This window comes from Bos mutus, chromosome 4, assembly GCF_027580195.1.
Source record: "Bos mutus isolate GX-2022 chromosome 4, NWIPB_WYAK_1.1, whole genome shotgun sequence".
NCBI classification, from domain to species: domain Eukaryota; kingdom Metazoa; phylum Chordata; class Mammalia; order Artiodactyla; family Bovidae; genus Bos; species Bos mutus.
In genome coordinates this window covers 97,873,499-97,894,095 of record NC_091620.1, presented here as the reverse complement: position 1 = coordinate 97,894,095, position 20,597 = coordinate 97,873,499, and the positions used below count along the sequence as shown (strand labels likewise).

General features: G+C 39.3%; 1 protein-coding gene across 1 annotated transcript in view; it reads left to right on the top strand.

The window, feature by feature from the left end:
- Positions 1-20,597, top strand: part of SCIN (scinderin) — a 79,019-nt gene that overhangs the window by 2,245 nt on the left and 56,177 nt on the right. Inside the window, exons 2-3 of the mRNA XM_005908538.2 lie at positions 7,683-7,837; positions 12,805-12,966. Coding sequence (XP_005908600.2) covers positions 7,683-7,837; positions 12,805-12,966 — 317 coding nt within the window. The remainder of the gene's footprint in view (positions 1-7,682; positions 7,838-12,804; positions 12,967-20,597) is intronic.

The window sequence follows — 20,597 nt, the reverse complement described above, 5'->3', positions numbered from 1 at the left end:
ATATAACTCGACCTAAATTTGGGCTTGGCAAGTGGCACAGTGGTTAAAGAACCCTTGTCAGTGCAGTAGACACAGGAGATGGGAGTTCGATCTCTGGGTTGGGAAGATCCCCTGGAGGAGGAAATGACAACCCACTCCAGGATTCTTGCCTGGGAAAAATCCCCTGGACAGAGGAGCCTGGCGGGCTACTGTCCACGGAGTAGCAAAGAGTCAGATACGACTGAGCACCAGCACACCACTAGACCTAAATTTGGGTGAATTCGTGAGGTTTATTCAGAAAAACAGATTGAGAGGACATTCCAAGAGGGAGAGCTGAAAGTTCAAGGGAAGAGAAAGCCTGACTAAAGGAAGTCAGTTGAGAGGAAGATGAAAGAGAATAGAGTTAAAATCAGCCTGGTATGAGAAGGGGCGTAGCGTAGAAGTGAAGAAACAGGCCAGCTGAGAGGAAGAAAAGGGAAACAGGAGGAAGTGGGCCCAGAACAGGAGAACAGAGGAAGAGTTGTCCTCCCTGGCCTCTCCCTCAGTGTCTTTCCATAAAACCCTCGCGTATCTCAGATCTTTTTATTTGATTACTTTTTTGTTTTATTTCCTTTACAAAGTAAGCATTTGTTGCATGTCATTCAGAAGTTGTTGCATTGGTTCTTCCTGAAAAAAACATTTTGGTTTTGTACCTAGCAGTTTAAATGCATCTACCAGCTAGTCTGTGCTGGGTTCTATTTCAAGGCACTGTGAATCCAAAAAACTGGGTGAGCGTATACAACATACAATACAAAGAACTTATACACCGGCTGCGGAGGATGCTGAGAAACTGGGGTTTTATACATCGCTTGTGGTGGGGGTGGAATATAAAGTGTACAACCATTATGGAAAAGACTTTGGCAGTTTCTTATGAAACTGAGCATGCAACTTCCATGTGATTCAGCAGTTACATTCACAGGTATTTAATCCAGAGAAATTTCATTTTCATGCAAGAACCAGTACACTGATGTCATAGCAAAATTTCAGTCAGCCCACATAACTTTCAACAGGTTACTGATTAAACAAGTGGCACGTCTATACCAAGGACTACTACTCAACATAAAGGAACAAACTTTTTTAAAATTAATTTTAATGTTATGTTAGTTTCTACTGTACAGCAAAGTGAATCAACTATACATACATATATATACACATACTCTTTTTTTTTTTTAATTTCCTTCCCATTTAAGTCGCCACCAAGCACTGAGTTCCCCGAGCTATCCAGTTACATTCTCATTAGTAATCTAGTGTATACATCGTGTCAATAGTGTATATGTGTCAATCGCAATTTCCCAACTCATCCCACTCTCCTTCCCCACGTGGTGTCCATACATTTGTTCTCTGTGGCTGTCTCTATTTCTGTTTTGCAAATAAGATCATCTATACCATTTTTCTAGCTTCCACATATATGCACTAATATATGATATTTGTTTTTCTCTTTCTGACATCACTCTGGTTGAGAGCCCCAAACTCCGGATAAACACAAGTCAGACGAATCCCTTAGGGAATTATGCCTAATGGGAAGAAGAAAAACAACACCAGTAGGTCTCATGCTATATGATTCTACTCATATAACATTTTAAAAATCTAGATTCATTGCTACCAGAGGTTAAGGATGAGGTGAGGAAGGAGTAGTTCAGGTGGGAGGTGGGTGGAGTTTTAAAAAGACACCATGAGGGATTTTTTGGTGATGGAACTATACAGTGTCTTGACTATGATGGTGGGTATGTAAATTTACACATGTGATAAAATTATATTTAACTAATGTACAAGTGCAGATGACTACAAGTAAAATTGGGGAAATATGAAAAGTGTATAAGTGGATTGTATCAGTGTCAATATCCTGGTTGTGACAGTCTGTGCGTCCTGTACTTATATGCTTATACTTTAATGTGTGTATACTGAATTAGTGGAGAAGGCAATGGCACCCCACTCCAGTACTCTTGCCTGGAAAATCCCATGGATGGAGGAGCCTGGTGGGCTGCCGTCTACGGGGTCGCACAGAGTTGGACATGACTGAAGCGACTTAGCAGCAGCAGCATACTGAATTAGTATACATATAGTATACTAATTTAGTATACTAAACTATACATACTAAAGTTTTACAAAATGTTCTATTTGAGGAAACTTGGTCTATTGATCCATCTGTCAATTCTTCAACCAGTACCACACTATCTTAATTAATTATTGTGCCTGTATAGGAAAACTTAATATCAGATAGAATTAGTTTTTTTACCTTATTTTTCTTTGTCAGGATTGCTTTAGCTGTTCTAGGGACTGTGCCTTTTCACATTAATTTTATAACAAACTCATGTAATCTGTAATAAACCTTGATAGGATTTTGACAGGAATAGCATTAAGTCTATAGATCAATTTGGGGAAAATTGACATATTTATTATATTACAAGACTTATAATTCACGAACACTGTCTTTACTAAGGTCTTTGATTTTTATCATCATTTTGTAGTTGTTAGCATGTAGATCATGTACTTGTTTTGTTAAACATATTCCTGAGTATTTCAGTTTCTTTGAAGTGACTGAAAATGATATTGTGCTTTCAATTTCAATTTCTGCATGTTCATTGTTTCTATATAAAAATGCGACTGCTTTTTGTTATTGGTTAATATTTATCATGCTATCTTGCTGAATGCATTTATTCTAAAGGGTTTGTTTTATTCTTAGGATTTTCTATGCAGATTATCCTGTCATTTCTAAATAGACACATTGTTTTATTCCTTTACAATCTTTATGTTTTTTTATTTCTTTTTCCTACCTTTCTGCAATAGTTAGAACTTCCTGTGTTATGTTCATAAGAGTACTTGCCTTGTTCCCCATTTTGGGGGGAAAGGATTCAGTCCTTGATCATTAAAAATTATGTTAGCTTTATGTTTTTTGAAGATGCTGTTTATTAAGTTGAGCATTTCCCCCCGTATTCTAGACTTGCCGAGAGCTTTTATCATGAATGGATATTCCATTAACCTAGTCATTAAACCTCTCTTTTTATTATGTTTTATATATAAAATCCGGAGAAAGCAACGGCACCCCACTCCAGTACTCTTGCCTGGAAAATCCCATGGACGGAGGAGCCTGGTGGGCTGCAGTCCATGGGGTCGCTAAGAGTCGGACACAACTGAGCGACTTCACTCTGACTTTTCACTTTCATGCATTGGAGAAGGAAATGGCAATCCACTCCAGTGTTCTTGCCTGGAGAATCCCGGGGACGGGGGAGCCTGGTGGGCTGCTGTCTATGGGGTTGCACAGAGTAAAACACGACTGAAGCACCTTAGCAGCAGTAGCAGCATATATGAAATCATCACATCCTCGAAACAATTTCAGGAAGCTTATAGCATATGGCTTCCCAGGGTGCTCAGTGGTAAAGAATCTGCCTGCAGTGCAGGAGACGCAAATTAGATCCCTAGGTCGGGAAGATTCCCTGGAGAAGGAATTGACAACTCACTCCAGTATTCTTGCCTGGAAAATCCCATGGACAGAGGAGCTTGGCGGGCAACAGTCCATGGGTGTTACAAAAGAGTCATACACGACTTGGAGACTAAACAAACATACAGCATATGTACAAATAAAATATAACACAATGTAATGTAAATAACATAACATAAAAGAATATAACATGAAAGGCATTGGGAAAATCAGCATGGGAAAAATAAATGAAATCATAAGAACTCATTCAGAACACTCAATAGTTTTTGAACACTTATGAGAATTTCATCATGCTATAACTGAATTTGATTCTAGTTTTTATGTTCAAAGGCTAGTATTGGTTTCATTAAGACCTTTCAGCCTTTTTAGAAGACTCTGGTTTACTCATACTGACATTCCCTGGCCTGGCACAGTACATAAGCATCAACAAATTACAGGATAATTTAATTAACTTACTTCAAGTTCATTCATTAATCACATACCTATCCATTTGTATCTACCTCAAGAAACTCGGATTTCAACCTGTTCTGAAGTAAGAATACGTGTATCAGATGCATCATCCTTAACACCTTTCCTATTAAGGTTGATTTAAGTTTCCCTCCTTTAACATCTTTGCCTTCATTGATAATCTGATTTATGGATGGGGAAGTGGACAGAAGAATGACACTAGAGCTCTTTCAGACTGCAAAACTGCATGTGCTTTTTATGTGTGTTAAGTAATTTCCTTTGACCACAATGAGTTCATAAAATTGATATCTAGCTACTGATTTTCTTTTTTCCTGAGAAGATAGCACACCAGTCTTCTTTGAGAGTAAGAGAGGAGTTATAAATAAATCCAATCCTTTCTTTTATATACTTGACTGACTTCCTTTCTTCAACTTTAGTGAATACTCCTAATTGGGGTTCCAGGTGAACTCTAGTATTGTTAACAGCTTTTAAATGTTTATGTGTCAATTATCCAGGGAGGAAAATTACATTCCCCAGTCACCTCAAAATGTTACTGCTAGTGAGAGTCTGAGTTTAAAAAACCTACTAGTATCGTAATTTCTAAGATCTGTGCCTCAGAGTCACAGAAACCTGTCTTAGAAACCTGGGCTGTGTCTGCCAAAGGTCAACTTTATGACCTCAAGGAAGTTACTTTTTCTCTCTAAGCCTCCATGTCCTCTGCTGTAACATGGTAGAAAATGATTTTGGCTACGTTGGGTCATTTGAAGATTAAAGCAGATCATTAATGTAAAACACTAGCACAGTGTCTGGCCCATAGCAAGGGTGCTATAAATGTATATTAGCTACTATTATTTCTAGAGTCATTAACGGTTTTCACACAGGTTAGGTATAGTAAAAGTTTTTAAATGTCTTTTAAATTTTGAGGTCTTCTCAGGACTGTCCTCGACGAAGGCAATGGCATCCCACTCCAGTACTCTTGCCTGGAAAATCCCATGGACGGAGGAGCCTGGTGGGCTGCAGTCCGTGGGGTCGCTGAGGGTCGGACACAACTGAGCGACTTCACTTTCACTTTTCATTTTCATGCACTGGAGAAGAAAATGGCAACCCACTTCAGTGTTCTCTTCTGGAGAATCCCAGGGACGGGGGAGCCTGGTGGGCTGCCGTCTATGGGGTCGCACAGAGTCGGACACGACTGAAGCGACTTAGCAGCAGCAGCAGCAGCAGGACTGTCCTGGTTCTGATCTTTGTGTACACTGAGGACACTGGGTCTTAAGAATTGGTGTTTTGACCTCAGTGAGGTGGCCTGGATCAGATCTGTATTAGAATTATGAAAGTTAAATGTGTGTAATATGTTAAATTCCCAGGATGATACTGCATATGTTAACATTCAAAAGATGTGAGCATGCTGCTGCTTTTATTCTCCCTTTTCCTTCAGAGAATATTATCTGATGCCAGTAAGACAGTCAAGTGGGGACACTGGGACTCAAACACAGGGGAAAGCTTAAGATTTGAGGGAAATTATCAGCTCTGTAGTCCTAGAAGCGATCTTTATATTTATCTTGAGAACACAGTTTCTGGACTTAAAAAAAAAATGTATTGGCGTATCCCAACCATCTGTACTGTTCTAGGTTTTTATCGCTTAGGAGTGAATATGATTTGAACTTAATACATTTTTGTTGTTCAGTTGCTAAGCTGTATCTGACTCTTTTGTGACCCCATGGACTCTAGCCCATCGGGCCCTGTGTCCATGGGATTTTCCAGGCAAGAATACTGGAGTGGGTTGCCATTTCCTTCTCCAGAGGATCTTTCCCACCCAGGAATCAAACCCACGTCTCCTGCGTTGACAGATGGATTCTTTACCACTGAGCCACCAGGGAAGCCTCATTTTTAAAGTTGTCAAATTCAGAACCAGACAGATCCATCTCTTGATCTTAAACATGGTGCTAAAGTAAATTGCTTGAGAAAATTGGATTCCAAAGATTACATGGGGAGAATTTTGAAGTGTGACCATATTCCACTGAAGTTCAGAGAAGCCCAAATAAAGAATTATGGACTAACTGGCAGCTGTGGGTTGAGCTTTTTGACAGGGCTATTGAAGATTATGACTTTGGAGGAATTAAGGTGCTTAGCAGTGGAAAGAATCAAAACATGTGAAATTCCTTAAAAATGTATTGACTTAATTATGCCTATGTTACACATACTTATTAAAAAAAAACCTTTATACTTAAAAAATAGAGATAAGGTCAAGTTACATTAATTTTCCTGTTCTCAAAGTGTTGTTTAGTTCTGGCCTATGATGTTTGTATTCCTTACAAATATTAATATATTGACATGTTGGAAACCTGGAGATTAATGCTGAGAAAGGTTAAGACAACTGAAAAATGTTTTGATAGCCTGATCTTATTGACTGTAACAAATGAATCTGAATCCTACTGGAATATATTATTATATCATCCTGAACGTATTTGGACAGTGGTGATTCTTTTAAGGTTTAAAAAAAAAACTGGAAAGCAGATACAGAGAATTTCTTTTACTTATTAGCAAAATAGTATTTTATATTGAATCATTTCTGCAGAAAAATTGTTCTGTTGAAGATGAACAATTTATACATAAATTTATGGTTCAGTTCAGTCACTCAGTCGTGTCCGACTCTTTGCGACCCCATGAATCGAAGCACGCCAGGCCTCCCTGTCCATCACCAACTCCTGGAGTTCACTCAAACTCATGTCCATTGAGTCGGTGATGCCATCCAACCATCTCATCCTCTGTCGTCCTCTTCTCCTCCTGCCCCCAATCCCTCCCAGCATCAAGCTCTTTTCCAATGAGTCAACTCTTTGCATGAGGTGGCCAAAGTATTGGAGTTTTAGATTTAGCATCAGTCCTTCCAATGAACACCCAGGATTGATCTCCTTCAGAATGGACTGGTTGGATCTCCTTGCAGTCCAAGGGACTCTCAAGAGTCTTCTCCAACACCACAGTTCAAAAGCATCAATTCTTCAGCACTCAGCTTTCTTCACAGTCCAACTCTCACATCCATACATGACCACAGGAAAAACCATAGCCTTGACTAGACGGACCTTTCTTGGCAAAGTAATGTCTCTGCTTTTGAATATGCTCTCTAGGTTGGTCATAACTTTCCTTCCAAGGAGTAAGCGTCTTTTAATCCCATGGCTGCAATCACCATCTGCAGTGATTTTGGAGCCCAAAAAAATAAAGTCTGACTCTGTTTCCCCTGTTTCCCCATCTATTTCTCATGAAGTGATGGGACCGGGTGCCATGATCTTCGTTTTCTGAATGGTGAGCTTTAAGCCAACTTTTTCACTCTCCACTTTTCACTTTCATCAAGAGGCTTTTGAGTTCCTCTTCACTTTCTGCCGTAAGGGTGGTGTCATCTGCATATCTGAGGTTATTGATATTTCTCCTGGCAATCTTAATTCCAGCTTGTGCTTCTTCCAGCCCAGCATTTCTCATGATGTACTCTGCGTAGAAGTTAAATAAGCAGGGTGACAATATATAGCCTTGATGTACTCCTTTTCCTATTTGGAACCAGACTGTTGTTCCATGTCCAGTTCTAACTGTTGCTTCCTGACCTGCATATAGGTTTCTCAAGAGGCAGGTCAAGTGGTCTGGTATTCCCATCTCTTTCAGAATTTTCCACAGTTTATTGTGATCCACAGAGTATAATTCAAAGATAGTTTCTGAGTTTTTTCTTATCAGACATTCTGCCTTAATCCTGTTTCTCAGTTGACAAATGAGATACTGTCATTTGCTCTTTTAGGAAAGGAGTGTACTCAGGATGAAAGCACAGCAGCTGCCATCTTTACTGTTCAGATGGATGACTATTTGGGTGGCAAACCTGTGCAGAACAGAGAACTTCAAGGCTATGAGTCTACGGATTTTGTTGGCTACTTTAAAGGAGGTCTGAAATACAAGGTAAGCAGTTCCCCAAATTGTTTTATGACCCCCTTTCTCTTCCTATGCATCCATACCTCATGTCTTGATAGAATAAAAGTTCATTGAGGGCAGGTTTTTTTTTTTTTTTAATTGGAGGATAATTGCTCTACAATATTGTGTTGGCTTCTGCCATACAACATTGTGAATCAGCCGTAAGTATACACATGTCCTCTCCCTCTTGAACCTCCCCTCCGCGCCCCCGCCACCTCGTCCTACCCCTCTAGGTTGTCACAGAGCTCTGGGTTGAGCTCCCTGTGCCTGTACAGCAGCTTCCCACTGGCGGGCTGTTTTACACATGGTAGTTAGTATATGTCGGTGCTGCTTAAACCTAGTGAAGTAATTCAAAAAGAGGGCAGGGTATTTCGTTTTCATTTTAATCTATTTTGTTCACTGATATAGCCCCAGGACTCTCTAGACACATAATAGGTGCTTGATAAATGTTTGTGGAATATATGGTATAATGTATGACATATTCTGACTTAATCTCATTTGGCAGGGTAATTTTTAATGAAGTTAAGTAAATATAGGCAACATGGACATTAATAGTGTTTATTTTTTTGCTATTCTAAAGAATCGCTGAATTTGCTACAAATAACCCATAACTCAGGAATTTCAGTTCTGGAACGTATGAATTCAGTATTTATAGCAAGTATAACTTCAGTTAATACATAGAACTATACATACATTTCCCAAATAGCTTAGTTTGATCTTAGAAATGTTACAAATGAAACCACTGAATTGAACATATGCGTGGTTCAGCCTCACAAACTCCTACACATACACTGGCATACACACATACCCACACACGCACACACTCACACACACACTCACACACACACTCACAGAGTTTATGTGTTTTGGCCTGAAACTCATTATCAAATGACTTTACTTTGGAAATAAACAAGTAAAATATCAGATAATTAACTATCTCTATACCTTTAAGGCAACTTTCAGTAAAGGATAGCTTTTTCTGGAATTCTCTCAGTGACCCTTGCAGATTGTCCATCTTTCATTATTCCCCATGCCCCTGAGAATGTTCAGTTAAAGTGTGAGGAATACCTTCCCTACAAACACACCAGAAACAATCTTTTTAAAATCAAACGTGCTTCAGCAGGTATTCTGTGAGACCCTACCATTCCTCCCCTCCAGTATATTAGCCCTGCGGAGACCTAAAACCTCAGAAGTAAACTACTAAACTAGAATTCTGACTCTAATCTAGAGACTATTGAATATGAAACTATTGCCCTTTATTTAATTCACATGAGTTATTTTATGTCAAATGATCCTGAAGTCCCCTGTATATCAACGAATCCAAGATTTAGAATAAGCTGGAGCTTGTATTACTAAATGCATGTACTGTACCATCATCCTGATTATGAACCCATTTCTGTCACATGTGGCTTGTTTGCCGCAGGGAAACAGGTTTTCTGTGCTCGATTTCCTCAAATGTGCAACAGGATAACAACACTTTCTTGTGTAGGTGTCATAAGGATTAGATTAAATGATAAAAATGTGTATGTTATAGTGCATATGCAATCATTTGAGACTCATGCTATTATTAATTCTTCTGGTATTAGTGGGTCTTTTGAAATCAAATTTCTGGAAATATATTTAAAAGTGGACATGATAAAAGTAATTTTACAGTTATTGAATAATTGTCTTCTAATTGTCAACATTAAAACCACCACAGATCAGCATTTTTTAGAAAGAGGATATTTGCACATAGAGGTCAAATTTATCAGCAAAAAAATCAGTTTACTATCTTATCATTAGTGACATTAACCAGATGGTAACATGTGTAGTTGTAGCTAGACTTGATAGGAGATGTGGAAACAGAGATCATTTTACCACCCAGAACTTTAGCAAAGATTATTATGTTATGCTTAATTTCATGCTTTTAGGGATGTACTAAGCACTTCACATGTGTCATCTCATTTAACTGAAAAAAGCAGCCCCGTAGTACAGTTTCTATCATTATCATCCTATTAAGATAAGTAAATGGAAGCTTAGAGAGCCTAATTTGTGAAGGTCTCACTTTTCACTTTCATGCATTGGAGAAGGAAACGGCAACCCACTCCAGTATTCTTGCCTGGAGAATCCCAGGGACAGAGGAGCCTAGTGGGCTGCCGTCTATGGGGTCGCAGAGTCTGACACGACTAAAGTGACTTAGCAGCAGCAGCAGCAGCAGTAGCAGCATAGGTACTATATGACTGAATTGGGTGACCGACTCCAGTGCCTAAGCTAGTAACCATGGTATTATGATGCTTTCAATATAAGTAAATGGTTCAAATGTCTGGATGAATTTTTATTTAAGAATACTTTTGAAAAGGATATTGTGTCTATTTGAAATGAGTAAAACTTGGCAAAGTCTACCATTACCAAGTCAGCAATGGTCACATTTAGTTGCCATATGCAGTATAAAGATGTAGCTAGGAAACGGTGAGACCATCTTCCCATGTCCCATGTCATTTAATTGACTTGTGTTTTTTTTTCTCTGTGAGGTTTTATAGGGAGATGGGGTGGAGTTATAGAGGATGACTTACTTACTTACTATTGCTTCCTTTCGGAGAAGGCAATGGCACCCCACTCCAGTACTCTTGCCTGGAAAATCCCATGGACAGAGGAGCCTGGTAGGCTGCAGTCCATGGGGTCGTTGAGGGTCGGACACAACTGAGCGACTTCACTTTCACTTTTCACTTTTGTGCATTGGAGAAGGAAATGGCAACCCACTCCAGTGTTCTTGCCTGGAGAATCCCAGGGACGGGGGAGCCTGGTGGGCTGCCGTCTATAGGGTCGCACAGAGTCGGACACGACTGAAGCGACTCAGCAGCAGCAGCAGCATTGCTTCCTTTATTATCTCTCTGGCTAAGCCCCTGTCCCAGCTTGAACAAGACCCAGCCCCAACTGTGGTTGTAAGTAGCAACAATTAGACATCTGTCAGCCAGTAAAACTGTATTTATGGTGCCCTTGGTTTAGAAGATCATCCACCTTGCTTTCATTCTATAAAGTAGGTAGAAGGAGACTGGGAGTTTCTAGGGTTCATTCAAGCAATGTTCACAGAAGAATTACTTTCTGATATGGATATATATGGAACTTTAGTTTTTTGTTCATTTTTGGCATCAAATATTAGAGACAAAATTAATTTTTAAAACTACCATTAAATGTTCACATACTATATATATATCACTCTGATAGTTCACCATATGAAATTATCCTAATATTATATATTTATTTTCAGCCTAATTCAACTCTATATTTTATGACTTTTTTTTTTCAGAACACAGTGTTCTTACACTATTTTTTGTTATCAGATCACAGTATAATTCTTATTTTAAAAAATTAAAATGGCAAAACATAATATGTAGATGATAAACTTTATTTTTATTTTATACTACTTTGTGCTGTCAAGAAATATGGCAATCCTTTTAAAATTATGAACTGGGAAATTATTATGTATTTGTAAAAGCTTGTGGTTATAGTTATCCTGAAGTCAACATTTAAGCCCATACTAATAAAACCTTTATATTCATGAGGGCCTTTTGGAAAAGCGGAGAAGTCTGAAAGTCATTGGAAATTTAAAGAATGTGCTATTAATTATATATGAAGCTTGACCTCTTTCTTTGGATTTATTGTATATGTTGATGTAATAAACTTGAAATCTGGATTATTTAATAGACTTCATTTTTTAAAGATTTTGTTTTGATGTGAACCATTTATTTTTAAAGGCTTTATTGAATTTGTTACAATATTGTTTCTGTTTTATGTTTTTGGTTATTTGGCCCCAAGGATCTGGGATCTTAGCTCTCCAACCTAGGATTGAACTCGAACCCCTGCATTGGAAGGCAGAGTCTTAACTACTGGACTCCAGGGAAGTCCCAATTTATACAGCTAATTTTCTTTCCATATTATCATGGGAGGATTTTGATCAATAAATAACAGATTTATTTCCACTGCACCTTTATTTTGTACATTACCTCATAGTTAATTATGGAAGTAAATAAATATTAACCACTGGACTCTGGGGAAGTCCCAATTTATACGGCTAATTTTCTTTCCATATTATCATGGGAGGATTTTGATCAATAAATAACAGATTTATTTCCACTGCACCTTTATTTTGTACATTACCTCATAGTTAATTAGGGAAGTAAATAAATATTATTGTCCCTAACATTTTAATTCAGGAAAAGAATAAAAAGCTTGAAAAAGCTGAAAGCTAATTTCAAATGATGCAAGAAGATGTGCTTGATACAGTTCATCTTTATTTGTCCCCATTTCTTAGTTCAACGTGGTTGGACTTTGATTTTCTTTCTGTTTTGGTGGGGATATGCCACCAATTTAGACTGTAAATACTTAGGCCTGGCATGTTTTGTACTCTTTTTACCTAAATAAATAGATAAATAAGACATGTGATGTTTATTTAATGCAAAATCAAGGACTAAGATTAGAAGCAGCCCATACCTGGCAAGCACTCAGGTCCCTCCTCTGTCTTGAGGCTGTGACCATGGGAATTTCACGCTGCCTGGTTCCCGGGCCCTCCTTCGTGTATGCTTGTGACCTCTGACTCTCTAACCTCCTGTCACCTTTTCCTCTGAAATCCTTATCTGCCTTCTCATTCAGTGCTTTGAGAATCATTAGTTCCCCAAAGGAAAAGAATAACAACTCTTTTCTGTTTATGTAGCAGGTTTTATATACTGAGGGTTTTCTGTAAATATTTGCGGTATTAACAGGAATGGTTAAAATAGGAAGGACAAAGAGCCCACAACAAAACAATTACCTATTGATTTGCCTGTTGGAAATTCTCTTCTGCATATTTAATTTTTCACACGCCCTTGGCTGTTTTCTCTTGGCCTAGCAAGCAGTTTGGTACCAACACCAGCGGTTTTCTAAGCTGCCGTGTCAAAGCCTCAGCTGTTTTGTTTTGTTTTCTTTCTCTCACTGATCAGGCTGGCGGTGTGGCATCTGGACTCAATCATGTGCTTACAAATGACTTGACTGCTCAGAGGCTCCTGCATGTGAAAGGTCGGAGAGTCGTCAGGGCCACGGAAGTTCCCCTAAGCTGGGACAGTTTCAACAAGGGTGACTGCTTCATCATTGACCTTGGCACTGTAAGTGTTATGCTTACCTGGAGATGTCTAGAGGAAGGTAAATTGTCTTCAGATCAAATCAGATGTATGTGTTGTGGAATATACTCACTTTTTCTACACACTAGAAAGTGGTCATGGCTACGTGACATGCAGTCATATCATATGACTAGTTGGCAAGTATTTAAATGACACATAAAACTTCAGAAGTTTTTATTTCTTTTGATAAACTTAATTAGAATGGAGTAATGATTTAGTTCTTCCTACCATAGAACAGAAATTGAATAATTCTTAATATAGTTCCCCTTCTTCTTGAACAGAGCTTCCTCTAATTATTTTTGTCCTGAAATATGTGTGGGAAAACATTGCATGAGGGGGAAATTGATTCCCCCAGGAAGCAAAGATTCTAGAATTTAACATGGACATAGGATGAGTGTAAATAGCCTGCCTGAAGAGTGTAGGGAAAGTATTTCAACAAATACTAATATAGCCCATATAGCCACACACATAATACTATTTCGTACTTGTTAATTCTCTCGGAATTGTTAGAAGAAAAGGCACAAGTACAAATGTCTAGTATTATCTTAGTGGGATGGGCAATATCTGACTTAAGTCTTTAAAACTTTGTAAGGTTTCAAAAGTAGAAGGAAAAAAAAAAAAGTAGAAATAAAGGGTATTTCCTGCTACTGGAAACCACGTGCAGTGGCAGGGTTGCCCTTTTCTTCTCCAGGACATCTTCCCAAACCAAGGATCAAACCCGTGTCTCCTGCATTGCAGGTGGATTCTCTACTGCTGAGCCACCAGGGAACAGTGATTCCTACCTAAGTATTTTGTTTTACTGCCTCTCCTTAGGCAGTATGTTGGGGAAGAGCATCAGTCAGAGGCCAAAAGAGTTTATTTCATGTATATAGAAAGACGTGATACCAAGGAATTTAAAAATGGAACTACACAAAGCTCAGTGTGAGCAGTATTAAGCTGGCAGGAGCACAGAAATTGAATATGCTAAGGTTATAAATGGTTTGGAAAATGACCCAAATTGTAAACTTCATTGGGTTCTCTAAGTTAGGGACACCTCTACTTTTATTACTACTAGTGTATAATCTTGGAGAAGGCAATGGCACCCCACTCCAGTACTCTTGCCTGGAGAATCCCATGGACGAAGGAGCCTGGTGGGCTGCAGTCCATGGGGTCGTGAAGAGTCGGACACGACTGAAGGACTTCACTTTCCCTTTTCACTTTCATGCATTGGAGAAGGAAATGGCAACCCACTCCAATGTTCTTGCCTGGAGAATCCCAGGGACGGGGGAGCCTGGTGGGCTGCCATCTATGGGGTCGCACAGAGTCGGACACGACTGAAGCGACTAGCAGCAGCAGCAGCAGTGTATAATCTGACTGTCTTAGATTATACAAGCTGTGTGCATAGTTGAGATTATGCTACTAATGCCCAAAGTACAATTCCCAGTGTTACATTTAGACATCTACATGCAAAATGGCAGTATTCTTGCCCTGTATTTCACAGTGAATTTCATGGAAATGTCCTTTTCAACTTTAGATACTGTCCTATTGCCCTAACCAGACTGAAGTCCTAACCTTCATGCTGCTGCTAAGTCACTTCAGTCGTGTCCGACTCTGTTCGACCCCATAGATGGCAGCCCACCAGGCTCCCCCGTCCCTGGGATTCTCCAGGCAAGAACACTGGAGTGGGTTGCCATTTCCTTCTCCAATGCATGAAAGTGAAAAGTGAAAGTGAAGTCACTCAGTCGTGTCTGACCCTCAGCGACCCCATGGACTGCAGCCTTCCAGGCTCCTCCATCCATGGGATTCTCCAGGCAACAGTACTGGAGTGGGGTGCCATTGCCTTCTCCACCTAACCTTAATATCTAGGCAGAAAACAGATGCTATTCTCTCTCTGCACTCACCAGCAAACAAAACCATGGCATATAAATAGATGATCAGGTGTATTAAGCTGTGCAGTTCCAAAGACAGTCACAGCACTTGGAATCTCTCACAGCTAATGTACAATAATTAATTTTCTGTCTTAACTACTTATATTTTATAGCCCTTTATCCCCTTATAATTTACAAAGTATTTTTATATATAAGGTGATATGGTTCATGGAAAAAGCGGGCCTCAATTTTCATCAAGTTGAATATAATCTCAGGTTCTCATCTACAAATTTGGGTATTTGATTAGATGTGCTCTGGGGTCTGTAAATACTTCCCATTGATACTGTAATTCATCATTGCCATTACTTGAAAATATTTCCTTCCTAAAAAAAATATTTTATATATAATGTATTTGTTTTACAAGTGCAATAATCTCTTTGTCATGAATAGTGTCCAGTTGAACTTTTCAACTCTCTACTCTTTTATGTTGAGCAAGTCATTAACCTCTTCCAGCCTTAACTTCCTTGTTTTTGTTTTTCATCTTGACTGTGGTTTCTAGTGACATACTGATCTCAGCTGATGGTGATTCAGTCCCGTCTGACACACAATCATATCTGGAAATGACAGTTACCATTCCAGTTTCCAGAGAAAACCACCTTAGAATATGTGAGAAAGTCACTTGCATTAAAGCAGGTTGAGCGGCGATCTGGAACGAGACCTGAATTTTTCTATTCATAGTTTACATCCTACCAAGTGTGAAATGGCTCTATAACAGAGTATCTTGCAACAGTTTCAGAATCTGCTTAACTCAGAATAGATTATGTCTAATCTGGCTTAGAATCTACTGAAATTAGTATTAGTAATGAAATTATTTGGCTTCCCTGGTGATTTAATGGTAAAGAGTTTGCCTGCAGTGTAGGAGACACGGAGATGCAGGTTTGATCCCTGGATTCAGAAGATCCCCTGGAGGAGAAAATGGCAACCTACTCCAGTAGTCTTGCCCAGAAAATCCCATGGACAGAGGAGCCCAGTGGGCTATAGTCCATGGGGTTGCAAAAGAGTTGAACACGACTGAGCAATTAAACAACAATGAAATTACTTATTATTTTATTGAATAAGTATTGAATTTCCATAATGGGCTGCATAGTTCAGTGCTGTGCTAGACTGATTATAGCTCTGGTAACATGCTGTCTTTCCATAGGTAATACCTGTCATAGGAATATTCCCCGCAAATCCAGGCTCATGTCATAGGGAAGAGTCTCTATAAAAAGGTTCAAGGACATTGACCTATTTAATAGTCAATTTTCTTTATTTTATGTAGTTAATATTTCCAATGACTTTCAAGTTATCTCTTGCTCTCGTGGCTGATTAGAGACATTTGGGATAATTTTCTTGCATCAATACTTGAAGCTGATTCCCTCTTATGTTGTGGAACTTTCCCACCACTCCCAGAGATATCCTAGTAGGATTCAAGCTCTGAATTCCTAAGTATTTTAGAACAAACACTCACATGACCTGTGTTTATATTACTAACCTTTAACCAGTTGGTATGTCGCCAAAAGTTTCTAAAAGGTGATAAGATCTTGCAGTTACCTTGGGCACTTTAGTTTTGGGGTGTGTCATAGTCAACCAATAAGAATGAAATGAAAATCTCTGTCATAATATTTTAATAGCAGTTATTGAGTTAATTATTTTGTGACCACTTTCTGCTTTAGTTGTTACTTGATGTGTTTCATGACCCAGGTATGAAAGAAGATAGGTTGCACATCTAAAGCTGTCATTAAGCTAAAGCCACATGGCCAACACTAAGGTTATAGGTATAACCTAAATCCTGTGTCTTGATTGTTTTGGGGGGAAGTGAGCTTTTTTTTCGATAAACAATCACTAGTATTAAGGTGATGTGGCATATACCTTAGTAACATTTGGTGTGATAGGATTTTAGACTACAGTAAATATTCCCTAGGGGCTTATCTGGTGGCTCAGAAACAAAGAACCTGTCTGCCAGTGCGGGGAGGAGGGTTTGATCCCTGGGTCAGGAGGATCCCCTGGAGAAGGGAATGGCAACCTGCTCCAAGATTTCTTGCTTGGGAAATCCCATGGACAGAAAAGGCTGGCAGGCTATAGTCCATAGGGTCGCAAAAGAGTTGAACATGATTGAGTGACTGAACAACAATGACAAAATATTCCCTAGACATGACAGCAAAATCTTTCCAACCTAAAGCATGAAATTGTAAAATTATTTATTTAATCACTTTGGAAGTTAAGAAAATTATCATTTTAGAGGATGATTTGGATAAGTTGTCTTATATTTAGTGTATTTTCAGTAAATAATATGAGACATGGGTAGATTTCAGCAATTTGGAATTTACCGAATTATTGGAAAAATGCTTTTGAAATATATGTTCTAATGTTGCTGAATTTATGAATCATTACTCTCCCACTATTTTTAAAGATATGAGGAATTTGTAGAAATTAATAACATCACAGCTTAATATTGCAACAGAACATCTATAACCCAGGAATGTGAGTGATAATGAAAAAAAGCCCATATTCTCAAAGTTTGGGATCTGAAGTTAACTCTTTTAGAAGTGTATATCAGAGCCAGTCACTAGTGGAGAATTAGGTTTCAGAGAAATAGGAATCTGTGCTGAATGTTTTTTTTTCTTGTTGGTTATCCATTTTATTTATTTTTAAAAATGTATTTATTTTAAATTGAAGGATAATTGCTGTGGTGGGTTTTTAATCATGATGTTCTGCATGTTCCGTTCCCGTGTTAACTTACTTGGTCAGTTATGCAATATTGCCCTACTGCCTTGCTATTTATAATCTACCCTGCCCTCTCCCATAGTCAGTCATCTGCTTCAAGAAAGCAGCCTGCACTTCCTCATTGACCAGACGTGGCCTTCAACCCACGTCTTCTGACTTTCACTCCCACCGTTTCTTTGAAACTGTACTTCCTGTGAGCATCAATGCCTTCTGCTACATCCATGCCTTCTGCTACATCCATGCCTTCTGCTACATCCATGCCTTCTGCTAAATCCAGTGAACTCATCTCTTCTACTTGCCTCCTAGGCTGCAGTTCACACTGCGTTGTTGTCATTAAAGCACATCAGATTATCCCACCCACCCCCGCCCCCATCCCAGAGGAAGTATATGGAATATTAATGGCCTGGGATGGGGAGAGGGTTGAGAATGAAAGTGTGAGTCTGGTTTGCAGTCTTCAGCCTCCCTCCTCCCTAACCTTCCCAGAGGCACTGACATTTCACTGAATCTTAACTGCTGGGCTTTGACCTCTATCCTAAGGCATTTGCTGGAAAGTATCCTCACTTTGGTCTTTTGAGATGCCCACATCTCCACGGCACGGCCCTTCCTGGTCTGTCAGCCACAACGGTACCCACCCTTAGGCGTTCTGCTTAGTTTTTCCTGTGCCACGTAAAAGTTTCGGGGACAGCGTGTCCAAGTTGTTGCCAATACCTGTTAGTCCAACTGCCTGGACACTGTCCAGAGTTGTTTCTGCTCTCATGCTCAGCATCACGGATAAATGTATGACAGAGATTACCAAGCTCTTCTCAAAGATTCATTGCACCTGGTCATGTTTCCTAGTTTGCTTGTAATGACCTACTCTTTTTGGACCAGACAAACTAGTCTTACACTATTTCACACTGCTGTCCTCTCGGTGGTTTCTGCAGTGCACTCTAGTCCCTAAGGCCAAGACCGTGGTTCTTGATATACAGATCTGACTTTCTAGACCACATCCTCACTCCTCCCCTGCAAAACCCTTAACTCTGGCAAAATCAAGTTTCTTTTAAATTAAAGTTTTGTTGGCTTTCAGACTTTTGTCTCTACTATGACTTAAGGAGGCTAACTTTAAAACTGAAAACTGAGCAGAATCGTTTGTTCTGGATACATTTTTCCTTACTTCAAAGTACTCCACTAGATCTACTGGGGACAACAAGAAGAGAAATGGGCAAGATCAACCTAATTTTAAATCTGTAGAATTTACTCTGCAGCAAAAGTACGGACGGATGGCATTTAGTGTGTTCTTAGCATGTGTTGGGTGTTTGGAGTATAAAGATGAAAACCAGATAGCCTTTGACCTCAAGGTGCTGTGAAGTGGTGAGAGACACAAACACATACACAAATCAGAGTCTGATCAGGTAGAATGTTAGAAGCGCTGGAACAGAGCTACGCACATGCTGTAACTGGAGAATCGATGAGGGCACTAACACAGATGGCTCGCAAGGTATTAGGAATTATATTTTAATTCTCAATCATGGTTTCACACTGGAATCATTTAGAAGAGGTTTTAAGAGTACTGATACCTGTGATTGGATTCCTGGAATTCTGATTTTAAGGTTTTGGAATGGGCCTTTGGTATAGGTTCTTCTTTTTTTTTAACTTTTAACTTGTCACATGGAATTTTAGTTCTTTGACCAGTGATGAAACCCATGTTTCTGCATTGGAAGTGGGGAGTCTTAACCACTGGACTGCCAAGGAAGTCCTGATGTAGATTCTTTTTAAGCCCCACTCCCAGGTTATTGAACATTCACATTTCAATATGGGAGATGCCTAAAGGTGCTGGGAAGTTCACAGTCATACGTCTAAAGAACAAATAAGTCAGTTAAAAATAGTTGAGTCACCTACTTATGTGGCTGGTGGAAATTATTTTAATAAGATGTGACTATAAGACTTCCTTGCTTTGCTAGGTACTTTGAGTAGGACACAATCTCGCCTTCTCTTCTTATGAAAAGTTTGCTCCAAAAGCTGTCACTTGGTCCCAATAAATGACATTACTGCTGCAGCCATGCTAGAGTTGTCCAAGTCATGTCCCCCTTTCTCCGTCCTCCAGTACCCATCCAAAGGCATGGTTGACCCTCCCTGTAAACTTTAGTCTTATAAATATCCCTCTATTCTTCTCTGCTTCTCCATCAGCACTGCTCTGTCCTACCTCACATGCAATTCCTCCTTTCTGGTCACCCAGCATTCTGTGACCATCCACACCCTCTGCACCCATCTTCTATCCTTCAGTCAGAGATGCTTTTAAAAACACATATGCATGTCATTGAAGGATATTGAGGTAGCTTGACTTTAAACAACAACAAAATAGAATATAAATGAACATTTGTTTATCCAAAAACTAAAAATCATGTTTTAAAGTTAAAAAAAATGGAGATTCTGGGAAATATTGTGCAAGTTAATATCTTTTTTAAAGCAATGCTTAAAGACCCTTCAGCCTAGAGGGGCATCTGAACGAACTTCTGTATTTGTGGTTAACTAGATCTAAGGAAAACTAGGGCTTCCCTAGTAGCTCAGTGGTAAAGAAACTGCATGCAATGCAGAAGAGATGGGTTTGATCCTTGGGTAGGAAAGATCCCCTGGAGATGGAAATGGCAACTTACTCCAGTATTTTTGCCTGGGAAAATTCCATGGACAGAGGAGCCTAGCAGGCTACAGTCCATGGGGTCACAAAGGAGCCAGACACGACTTAGTGACTAAATAACAACAAAGGGAAAACTAGGCGCTGGAAACATAAAACCGATAGAAGCAAGGAGAGTAAGAGGTCTGCTTCTCCTACCCCCAGCTTTTATAAACTTTTAGATATGTTTAGAATAAATAGCTTGGAAAAGGAGCAAGTCCATGCTGAGTTCTTTGCCCATGAGTCACCATCACTGGAGGGTTCCTTTAAACTCAGCTTCTAAAATCTTGCCTCCCTTCAAGGGCATCATTAACCATTGTTTTATTTCTGCTCTTATTTCCTGTCCCCGAATG